At 31.9% G+C, this 12500-nt stretch overlaps 1 protein-coding gene across 50 annotated transcripts in view; it reads left to right on the forward strand.

Annotated features, from left to right (window-relative positions):
• The window catches only part of LOC145252497 (uncharacterized), a 957520-nt gene that overhangs the window by 380108 nt on the left and 564912 nt on the right, over window positions 1-12500 (forward strand). For 46 of the 50 annotated variants that reach the window (XM_080111966.1, XM_080111941.1, XM_080111971.1 and 43 more), the window contains one exon: window positions 1709-3256. The exons of the other annotated variants lie outside the window; for them this stretch is intronic. In XM_080111966.1, the coding sequence (XP_079968092.1) occupies window positions 1709-3256 (1548 nt within the window). The remainder of the gene's footprint in view (window positions 1-1708; window positions 3257-12500) is intronic. 50 annotated transcript variants of the gene reach the window in all.

A 12500-nucleotide genomic window follows, 5' to 3' on the forward strand; every position in this document is an offset into this window, starting at 1 on the left:
TTATAATTTCAAAGTGTCTTTTGCTGATAAAAAATGCAAGCATAGAAACATGTAAAATTATATTTTTCTAATTATATTATTCTAATCATGTTATTAAAATTATATTAATATAATTATGGTATTAAAATTATATTAATATAATTATGGTATCAAAATTATATTATTCTAATCATGTTATCAAAATTATATTAATATAATTATGGTATTAAAATTGTATTATAATTATGTTATTATAATTGTATTATTAAAATTGTTATCATAATTATATTATAGTTATGGTATTATAATTATGTTATTATAACATTTATTTAATTTTATAAAAAAAAAAATTAGTTTTTTTTTTTATAAAAAGCATTAAATATTAAGATTTGAAGTATAACAACACCTATAATTTTATGTGCTCATATGTTTTCTATATGGCTAATTTTTATTTGTAAAATGTGAAGTGATTCCTAATTTTTAACTGAGAAATACTTAAAATTTTAACAAGAACATATATGAACTCATCTCGTATATAGGGTGTCAGGATACATTGAAAAGAAACCAATAAAGTAAAATTTTCATTACTAATGATTACTATATTGTCCAATTTCTACTGTACACTCTTTAACCCTTATCCTTGAGTGGCCTCTTGGCCTTGATAATGTGATGCATATGTAAAAAATAAAAATAAAATAAAGTGCTCGATATGAGAACTAAAATGCAAATTAGTTATATAAAAACTATACATTACATATTTCAGAGACATACCATGGTTTCATTGCAGTGGATCTGCCTCTTAAAGGCTTTTAAAAATCTAAACAAGTCATCAGTGACTCAAAAAAATTAAAAACAAATAAAAGGTTGGCATTAATCTATATATATGAGTTTTTAAAAATCAGAAGAAGAAAATACAAATATTTTCAATGAGTTCCTATCTTGTTAAAAAAAATGCTCAATATTCTTGATAGCTCATTAATATAATAAAGAAATTTAGCTGATGATGAATATTTCCATTATTTATTGACTTATCAGATGTTCAAGCAATAGGGAATATAATCAAAATTTTACTTTAATCCATGGAGTTTCAAGAATTTATACTTTTCTATTAAAAGGAAATGAATAGCCAAGTAGAGTAGAAAAATTTACAAGTCAGTATAAAAAATGTTTCCTGGAGAGAAAAGTATAAATTTTTGAAACTCCATAGATTAAGGAAAAAAACTTTTATTATATTTCCTCTATTTAGACGTTTGATGATTCAATAAATTATATAAATATTTATCATCATTTCAGTTTCTTATATATATTTATATCTCACTACATTCTGATTCTGTTGGACAATTTTTATTCTGTGAGATTTTCCATTTACTAGTTTGTGTTGAATAATTGTTTTGGTTGAAGTTTTGGAATTAAACTGTAGATTCTTCATTTCGTTTTCAGAGTTTATTTGGCACCGTTTGTTTCTCTTAGATTCTTCCGTTCCTGGTCACCTTTAACTGTCAATTACCTTTTGCAGCCAGTTTCTTGTGAAAATTTGCTCGTTTTGCGTTGATTCTATCAGAAGTTTGATTAAAACTCTTTTACTTTGTTTGCTCTGGAACATGAAATAAAAAAAAAAATGAAATAAACATTACTTTTTTTTTTAATTAAAAAATAAAAGATTAAAAAATATAAAATATAAAAAATTCTTCTGACACTAATTCACTTTTAATTTTTAATTTTTAACTAGATGCTGACAAAGTTAGGCCATATGAGTCGGCAGGATCTCCTCTACCTCCTCATTTTCCTCCACCCCCACCCTACGAGCCTCCTGACCCTGATTCAATCTATGCTAAGCAAATGCAATCAGTGCCCATCCAAGTTATCAAACAGGAGCCCCAATCAAACACAGAATTCAAAGGTGCAAGTCATGGTTTTCCCCAAAGTCCCAGCATAAGCAGCACCACATACATGGCCACTTCATACACATCTTCGAACAAACTTCCGGAACAAGAAAAACAGAAAGTTCCGTTGGAAAAGGCAACCGTCCCTAATGTGTCGAAAGAACTAAGAGAAAATCCAAACTTATATTTCTCTCTTCCCACTATTAAGCCTTTAAAGTCACTGGCCTCTAGCCCACCTCAGGTTCCTTTCTCCCAACCAACCTCGGTCTCGTCGATACCCACTTCATTTACAACACCCTCATATATTCAAGTTGCTTCACCAGAACAATCTCAGCAGATTTCGCCATCATTTTCCCCTACCTGGGACGTATCTCCCAATCCTACTCAAGTTATGTCACCAATCCCAGCTTGTGTGACACCCCCAGTGCAAGCCCCAGCTCGTGTGATGTCCCCAGTGCAAGCCCCAGCCCCAACCCTAGCTCGTGTGATGTCCCCAGTGCAAGCCCCAGCCCCAGCCCGTGTGATGTCCCCAGTGCAAGCCCCAGTTCCAGCCCGTGTGATGTCCCCAGTGCAAGCCCCAGTTCCAGCTCATGTGATGTCCCCAGTGCAAGCCCCAGTTCCAGCTCGTGTGATGTCCCCAGTGCAAGCCCCAGTTCCAGCTCGTGTGATGTCCCCAGTGCAAGCCCCAGTTCCAGCTCGTGTGATGTCCCCAGTGCAAGCCCCAGTTCCAGCTCGTGTGATGTCCCCAGTGCAAGCCCCAGCCCCTGCTCGTGTGATGTCCCCAGTGCAAGCCCCAGTTCCAGCTCGTGTGATGTCCCCAGTGCAAGCCCCAGTTCCAGCTCGTGTGATGTCCCCAGTGCAAGCCCCAGCCCCTGCTCGTGTGATGTCCCCAGTGCAAGCTCCAGCCTCTGTAATGTCCCCAGTGCCGCCCCCATCTCTAATATATCCAGTCTCAAGACAAATAATGTCTCCAGTGCAATCTCTGGCTGCTGTAATGTCTCCAGCAATGTCCCCAGTACCACCTCCATCAGTGTCCCCTTTGTCAGCACAGATAACATCTCCAGTGTCTGAGATGTCCTATGAACCGACTCCCATGATATCCCCAGTACCAGCCCCTGTAATGTCTCCTCTTGTAACCCCCATCCTGTCTCCAACTCCACCCACAACCTCTTCCCTCAGTTCTCCCTTGCCCTTTATCTCACCAATGTCACCCACACAAATGATTGAGATCCCAGTTCAAAGGTCAACAGCTCCATCTCCAACTGACAGCCTCTTTATTGATACTTCGGATGGAACCGTAATACCAATCCAGATTCTACCAAAGTCCAAGTCACAGACTCCCTCAACTCTAACATCGCCGACGCCTGTCGTGTCTGAAAGTCCGATTTCTGCAGGTAGCTGTAAAATGCCCTTTATTGGGGTTGCGAATGGAAATTCACTCAATTGTGTGACTAATGCTTGCAATACTTGGCATGAGATACGTAGATGTTTAAACTCAGACATTGGAATGAAAATAGATAAAACAAAGCCATCTGTCTGCTTTGGATTGTAGACTATTTTGTATCTTTTCTTTTCTTCTCTTCCTTTATTTCTTCCCATAATTCCTTAAAAAAAAAGTCTTCTGTTGTTATTCTGAATTTTTGAGATGAGGGCTGACTGTTTGTATTACTTGTTTTGATTGGACTATTGTTTTCATCTTGAGTTTTATTTGTGCAATATTTCAGTCAATGTAACCTTCGACCTTCATCAGACATGTTGGGCGCCATCTTGGAAAAGAAAGGAGAAAAGTTACTCATATATGAAACCACAGCAAAAAAAAAAACAGAAACAGAAATAACTTCAAGAATACGAAACCATCTACGGAGCCAGTAACTTTTTACCTTTCTTTTGCAAGATGGCGACAAATATGCTTGACCATGGTCGAAGGCTATATTGACCAAAAAATTGCACAAAAAAAACACTCAGGATGAGAACAATAGTCCGATCAAAACAAGTAATATTCTGTTGTTGTTTCAGATTCATCTTGACCATTTATTTATTTGATTTTATTGGGCATCTCTTATTTTAATATGTCATTTTATTTGAACTTTCAATGAGAAAACAAAAACTCAATTGCATTTATCTGAATTTCATTATTTATCTCAAATAGTTTTTTTTTAAATTTTATTGTAGTTCCTCAGTAGCTTATAGTCATAAAAAAATGAAAAAAAAACAGAATTAAAAATCCCGAAGATATAAATTACTTTTGACTGTATATTTTAAAGATGTAAAAGTAGCACAGCACCACTTAGATTCCTTACCACTATTAGATCACAGATTGCCCAGCAGTATGAGAAGCAAGTAATTTTAAGAAATCAATATGCTAATATTTATGTTAGAAAAGAAAGAAATGAAACTTTTTATCTAATAGCAAAAATAGATTTAAAATGGTGAAAATGTGTTTTATATTAATAAATAATTAACACTGAGCATCTTTTATTTTAATTCTATTTCAAGTTTTAATGACAAAGCGAACCTATCCAAAAAATTCAATTAAATTATTTGCGAATTTCATTATTTACCTCCCATATTGTTTCTTTCATAAAAAATAAAAAATTCACTAAAACTCTTTAATAAGATTAAGTATTCTGAAACACTTGCCATTTGGATAGCTAGAATGCCTGTAACTACTTAAAAAAAAAATAAATAAAAATTAAAAGGCCTAAAGATATAAATTAGTTTTGATTGTACATTTTGAAGTAGTACAAAACCACTTAAATTCCCTGGAACATGCTGAAATAATATTATTTCGGAAAGCCATTCTTAACATGGAAAGGGGAGAAATGCTTTTTTTTAACTATTCTGTACTTTCACCTAACAATTTAATGGAGAAAAGATACAGCGAAAAAATAAAAGACACTAATTGCCAGATGTCAACTGCTGTGATTTCATTGGTTAGTTGTTTCAACACCTTCCAGTGCTTTACATAACCTACTTAAAATATGATGACGATAACGCAGTTCATATTCTGCATAATTACCAAAAGATTCTTACAGCTCCACTGAAAAAAAAAAAAAATGGAAATAACCCTAACCCTATGTCTAGCTCCATTGCCTCATCATAAACTAATATAATGAAAATTACTTTTGTCTTGTTTCTAAATATTAAATGAATATCATCGATATTATCTTCCTTTTGTGATGGAATGAAAACAGCACTAACCCTATGTGGGTTTAACCGGTTTCCTCCAAAGGAGGAAGTTTCGTGGGAGTATAAAATTCACAAGCGGTCCCTAGTTGCATGTATATCCCTGTCAGAAGAGATGATAACGTTATGTTTTTGCAACTCTTGCAGAGAGGTTTTCGACGTCCTCCTACATACGGTGCTTAGGATTTGCAAATTGGTCACCCATCTAGTACTGACCAGGCTCAACTTTGCTTAACTTTGGTGACCTAATGAGAACCAGTGTCAACGTGATTATGCTGTTTCTAGTAATATTATATTTTGATGCATCGATCTTCAAATTTTATGAAAGTTTGTTAATCTTAGTGATGTGTTTCTGTTTTAATTTACTATTTGCATAGTACATGTTTTTAAACATGTCGATTAGAAATTTTAAGTTTATTGTCAACAGAGTTTTTACCTTGGCGCCAAAGTCAACAGAGATGGGGCATTATTAAAATAGCCTTTCCTCTGGTGATTGAGATATGTTGCTGGTCATGTGCAGATCTAGGAAGTCTATCTTCCCAGGCTTTGCCTTCTCCATTTGAGAAAGGGTTAGTTTATTATTAATCGCCTGAGGCAGCCCTACTGAGGAATGCCGACAGAATTACCCAGGCATATTTTTGCTTGCCAGAGTGCTCTTTCTTGAGGGCGCTGGCTCTTATGTCACATCATTTCGTTGTGGGAGGTAGTTATCTTTTGAATCACTACATTTGTAAGACTAGCTCTTGTATGTTTTTTCGCCTCTGTGTGACTTACACATACATTTTTTTCGATTTAATATTCATCGTCTATGTATTGAAAGCAAAAATGCAATAGCATAAAATATCAACACGGACTTTAAAAAAAAAAAAAAATTTAATTATTAAATTAAATCCCACAGAATGCATTTCGGTTTCTTTATATACAAGTTAGTCATTTTAATCATTGGTTTTAGTTTATAAAAAAAAAAAAAAAGAATGTATTATTTTGTGACTCTTTTAAATTTGATAGGAAGTTAGAAGAATTTAAACTGTTAAATGGAAATTCACTTAGCATTTAAACTGTTAAATAGAAACTCACTTAGCATTTAAACTGTTAAATAGAAAGTCACTTAGCATTTAAACTGTTAAATAGAAAGTCACTTAGCATTTAAACTGTTAAATAGAAAGTCACTTAGCATTTAAACTTGCTTTAAAATTCATAGCAAATTTTAAAGATTGAAATTTTAGGAAGTTGTTTACATACAATCATTTTGTAAACAGAAATTAAATTATAGTTTCATAACAATTTGGTTCAATTTAATGACCAAACAACACTATATTAATTAAATTTAACTTTCCAAATCCTTAGTGTAGTATAAAACAGCAAAAAAAAAAAAAATAAAGACTATAGTTAAAGCAAAATAAAAGATGTCTGAGCAATGCCTGCTAGATGCAACTAATTTTACATAAATATTGTCGGTTTCTGTTGAAGCCATTCCAGTTAACTAAGGGAAGTAACTCTTTTAACACATTTCTATACTTTATTTTACTATTGCTCACAAAGTTTTTAATTAATGTCTTAAGTTGTAATTAAAAAATATTTCTCATAAATCTTTAATTTGCTAAGTAACACAAAATATGCAAGTTATCTTGTCTATTTTGTGTTATGATGTAAGAAGATCAAGTGAGCTTCAGTGCAAAACATTATTTTATAATCAGTTTCATGATGCTAATAAAAAAATTATCTGTTCTATCACGTTATGATTAGCGGAAATCGAAATATTGAATTTCAAGCAAAACCAGTGGTATCTACTTAATTGTCTTCTCGCAGTAATGAACATATTCAAAAATTATGAAAATCGATAAGGTAGAAAATTAATTAATAATGAAAATCGTTTTGAATGCCAGTAAGAAAAAATAGAGTTTTATCAAAAATAAAAAAAAAATTAAAAAAAAAAGGAAACCAGGGAGTTCGAATTGTAATAAAAGGGAAGTAATTATTTTCTGAAATCTGAGAATCTTTGGCCATTTTAGCAAAACTTAATTTTCGCTAATTGTCTTCAAAAACTGTTTTCATTAATAATTAATTACTGTATTGTCTTTTGTAAGTTTTGGATATTTTTCATTACTGTGACCTTGAAGAGAGTTGTCGTTGTATGGCCAATATAGGTACTATATGAATTCTTGGATTGGTTTGGAAGACATTCTTTGAATGGACAGGAGAATTTGTATATTACATTTGTTTGGCTGAGTGTGGGTTTACTAATATTATTGATTTTAATTATTAAGTTCGAAATTTAAAATTTTGTGTAATATATTATTATTATTATTATTAGTTTAATCTTATTTTGTTCGATGGGTTTAGTGTATCTTTTTATTAGGTTCGTCATATTTTTCATCAAATTTATAGTTAATATGCATTTGGTTTTTGCAATATAGCTGGAAGGTGTAATTTTTGTTAGTGTTGGGGTTCGGGTTCAATACCACAAGCATATTTATATAACGTTCATTTTATTTTATTAGTCCGTATATAAAATGATATGAATGTTATATAAGTATACGCATGGTACTGGAATTGTTTATTAATGATATATGAAAGTGCAAATCCATTTTATTGAGCTTAAATAAATGTAGCAATTTTTTAAAAACATTTTTATTGAATATATACATTAAAACTAGTTATGTGTTACTATCAACAGGCATATATATATATGTGTATTAATATATATGTGTGTGTGTATAGTTGTGAATTATTTTTCTTCTACATCTTTAGATGACAAATATTCCAATATTTATCTCTTCTGCAAAGGATAATTAATTGGAATCAGTTTGTTATTGCTTGCATATCTGTTGTTATTCAAAGCATCATTTCAAATCTATGTTTTCAAATGGAGACGTATGTAATATGTAACTGTTGTAGATGTTACTGTCAGAATTGAAACTGTTGCAAATACCTTGAATTTGGCCATAAAAGTTATGTGCATGCAGGAGGGTAGGTGCCAATGATGTATTAGTGTGTTAAATTAACAGTCATATGACTATGGATAAGAACGGGGGGGAGGGCTAAAATAAGAACGACGGTGAAATATGACATATCACTTCTGTAGGGTGGTAGAAAATGAGTACTATTTTTTTATTTGAGATATTTTGGCATGAGTCCCATGTCTTAATCTACAAGAAAACAAAAAAATGATTGTGATCTTTCTAGAACCTTCATTTTTTTTTTTTTGCATTTTTTTTTTTTTTTTTTTCAGTTTTCATTTTTTTAAGAGATTTTATTATCTGGTTGAATAGTGCTGCTAAATTAGCCAAATTGCTTATTAAAATTCTGTATTAATAAATATTTATAAAAAAAAATAACAAAAAAATCTAAAAAAAGATGGTGCGTGAGTTTTTTTTTTTTAATGAGTATTTGTAGGACTTGAAGTAGTGTTTTATTATAATTGATAAAACTAGAATACAGTATTAAAAATTTTTGGTCTGTGCATGTTTTGTAGATTTTGTTTTTGTAAACCGTTTCTGCATTATGTTCTTTCATGTTTTTCACCACGGTTGCATGAATTCATCTTTATTTTTCATATCGTCCTACTAATATTGGTCATTGAGTATCAGTTAGTTTATTTTGTGTATGGGTTCTGCTCTGTGCTCAGTAAACCATCCTCTCAGGCAGTACCTCCTCTTATCAGGCATGTTAAAAGGGATAGTCCCTCATTTGGTCTTCCCCTCATTTGGAAAGGGGGATGTTGTTGATTGCACAAAGCAATACTGATCAGTCCAATTACAGTATTTTTTTTATGTTGGCTCTGGTGTGGAGTTCATGGTTTACTCCATGTTAAGATTGTTCTTGTGTCACATCCAGATCTCAAGGAGTGGTTGGTAATTTATCTCAACATATTAATAACTTTTTTTATTGGGCAGTTCCTTTTGGGGTTTATAATTATGTGACCCATGTTTAATTTATTATAATAAATCCATATTCCTGTCTGTTCATAATAACGTCATAGCATATATATATATATATATATATATATAACTACTTCATTTACTCACATAAAATTAATATACGAAAGTATAGATTTATGTGTAAACTTTAAGTATTTACTTCAAAAGTGCTCAATATGTAGGTAGAGCTAGTTAGTAATTTATAAAATATATATGGCACTTAAGCTACACTGAATATTCGGCGTTTCATCCACTATAGGATTCGTCAGGCTTATGCGCGAATTCTGTGGTTGTTTCTTGTTTTTATATATGTTGAGGATTTTAGTTAGCCAATCAGCTTTCTAGTATCCACCGCGCTGATTGGCTAACTAAAATCCTCAACATATATAAAAACGAGAAACAACCACAGAATTCGCGCATAAGCCTGACGAATCCTATAGTGGATGAAACGCTGAATATTCAGTTTAGCTTAATCGCCATACATATTTTATAAATTACTATATATATATATATATTGGCAAAAACCAAAAACAAGAAGCAATAACTTCATATTTGTATTTTTTTCGGATATTAGAATTATTTCGACAAAAACCAGACAATTTAAAATTTTATATTATTAAAAAATTTTCATAGTTACATCTCATCAGATATGTTTGAAAAAAAATACAAAGTTTGTACGTATCTTGACACATTTTCATTCTGTTATGACTACATCAGGCAGTGAGTACCGCTCCCTTGTGCTTTTCATAAGTCCACCATCTATATATATGTGTGTGTGTCTGTTAAAAAGTCTATGTGTACTTCTATCATATTAATTTCATGTCTCTTATTTTAATCCTAGTTCAACTTTCAATGACAAAACAAACTTATCCAAAAAATTTAATTGAATTATTTTGGAATTTCATTATCTACCTCCGATATTGTTTCTTTCCGGAAAAAAAAAATTTCATGTTCCAAGCGGTCTTTTTCTCTTGTTCACAAAATGTATCAAAATGAAACTGAAAGATGTTGAGAAAAACTGGACATTTGTATTTTGGACAATTTTGGACAGCGTTCATTTCTGGCACCAATGTTCGAAGTTTTTTTTTTTTTTTTTTTTACATAGACGTCACCACTTATCAAGGCCGATAGGCCACTCAAGGATAAGGGTTAAAGAGTGTAGAGTAGTCAAAAGGACAATATAGTAATCGATAGTAATGGAAGTTTGGTAAATTTGTTAACCTAAGTGGAACGGCTCATCAGAAACTTGTTCATGTTGGACTTGAAGACAACCATATTATAGAAAGCCGGAAAGCAGGAAAACGGAAGACAATTCCACAGGCGTGCAGTTCTAAGGAAGAAGCTTTGATCATGGAATCTATGTTTAGGTTTAGGTACAGATAAAGAGTGGGGAAAATTATTGATAATGTTTTCAGCTAGTCTAGTGTTTCTTGTGAAAGTTTGGCGAGGGGGGACCATAGATTGAAGCTCAGTCGAACACTTTCCATGAAAATAACGATAAAGCAGAGACAAACTCGCAACATCTCTTCTGTGAGACAGAGGTTGCAGCGAAGAGAAAAGGACATCTCCCACCAAGCCCCGAAGTCTATTTTGAACTCTATCAAGGCAGGACAAGTCTTTTCTAGCAGCTCCTGCCCATATGTGGCAACAGTACTCCATCCTTGGACATATCTGGCTCTTATATAGATAGAGAATTGCATCAGCAGTGAGATATCTACTGGATCGATAGAAGGATCTGACCTTTTGTCCAGCGGCCTTGGCAACAGATTTGATGTACGTATTCCATTTAAGATCAGGAGTAAAGGTCAAACTCAGAAGCCTGTCAAAACTTGAGGCCTCCCCAAGACGAGAGCCATTCATTTCAATTGATGCCAGATGGGGATCAGAACGTTGATGATGTAAAGATAGAAACTTGGTTTTAGATGCATTAAAAGTAACCAGCCACTCCTTTCCCCGTTGTACAACGTGATCAAGATCAGAGGAGAGAGAATCGGAGAGAACTTGGTCGTTTACTGTCTTCACTATTATTATCATGATGAGAACTATTGATAATATTATTTTTACTGTTCAACACATTTGTTTCTAATTATTTATTACACTTATTGAAATCAATTACATCTTTTTTTTGTCGGTTGAAATGAACGCTATTGTCGGTTGAAATGAACGCGTTACAAAAATTTTTTAAAATAAAAACATAAATACGACATTTTTCTTTCACAAATGGTAAAAATGATTCATATGAACTCTGTCGAACATTAGTGCCAAAAATGAACGCTGTCCAAAATACAAATTTTCAACTTTTTTTTTCAACGTCTTTCATTTTCATTTCGATACTTTTTTGTGAACAAGAATGGAGGACCGCTTGAAATATAAAAAATAAAATATTGGATACAAAAGACATTGTTTTCGTGTTTCAAAAAAAAAAAAAAAAAAATATATATATATATATATATATAATTCAACCACGGTAGTGTTTAAATGTATGGTTTAGTGGTAGTTTTAGTCATTTAGATTACAATAGAAAAATGCGAGCGTGAGAAGTAATATGGTTAAGCTTAAACATGGAAAAGGACAAGATATTCTAGTAAAAAATATAATAAATCTATATAACTTAAAATATTGCAGCATTAAGAATTTTTTTAAAATTCAATTTAACATTATATAATCAATTCTTAATGCTGCAATATTTTAAGTTATAAATGCATTATATTTTTTACTAGAATATCTTGTCCTTTTCCATGTTTAAGCTTAACCATATTACTTTTCATGCTCACATTTATATATATATATATATATATATATATATATATATATATATATATGTGTGTGTGTGTGTGTGTGCTATGATGTCATAGCAGATACCATAGCATGACAGGGAGCAAAAATGAAACTAAAGATTATCTGAACAACGCTAGGCAGCCTGCTAGTATATATATATTTTTTTACACACATATTATAAAACGAGAAGGGTACTCTGCATTGCCTGGTCATGAGATACCCTTAAATATAATATTTTAATGTATGCAGATTTTGTATTTATTATTAAAGAGAGTTAATTCTCTATTATTATATTGCAGTCAATATATAGTAATGCACCCCCCCCCCGCGCCGCTGGTGTGGCACAGTTATAAAATACGCTTAAATATATTTTAATTCATGTAGATGTTGTATTCGTCATTATAATCACTAATAATTGCACATAAAACTTTGGTTCTGCAATAAACAACTATTATATTGTTCGATCTAGAGTTATCCCCCTTCATTGACATCGAATTTAAAAAAAAAAAATTTTTTTGTTTTAGCTTATTTTTAAGAAAATGTTTTATATTAAGAGTCGCTTAGGCTGGAAAAAGTAATTTTGCAGGAAAAAAAAATTGTAGTAAAGTACATTATTATATCAATATCTACTATTATATAAAAGGAACTTTATGTGAGTTCCCTATAGACTATGCAACAGCTGTGCCGATTTTTATGAAATTTCACACACATATGCACTTTATGTATCTGGCAGTGTTCTTAGATAGGTTTTGTA

This window comes from Euprymna scolopes, chromosome 29 (genome assembly GCF_053919585.1).
Source record: "Euprymna scolopes isolate OS-2025 chromosome 29, ASM5391958v1, whole genome shotgun sequence".
Taxonomy (NCBI): Eukaryota; Metazoa; Mollusca; class Cephalopoda; order Sepiida; family Sepiolidae; genus Euprymna; species Euprymna scolopes.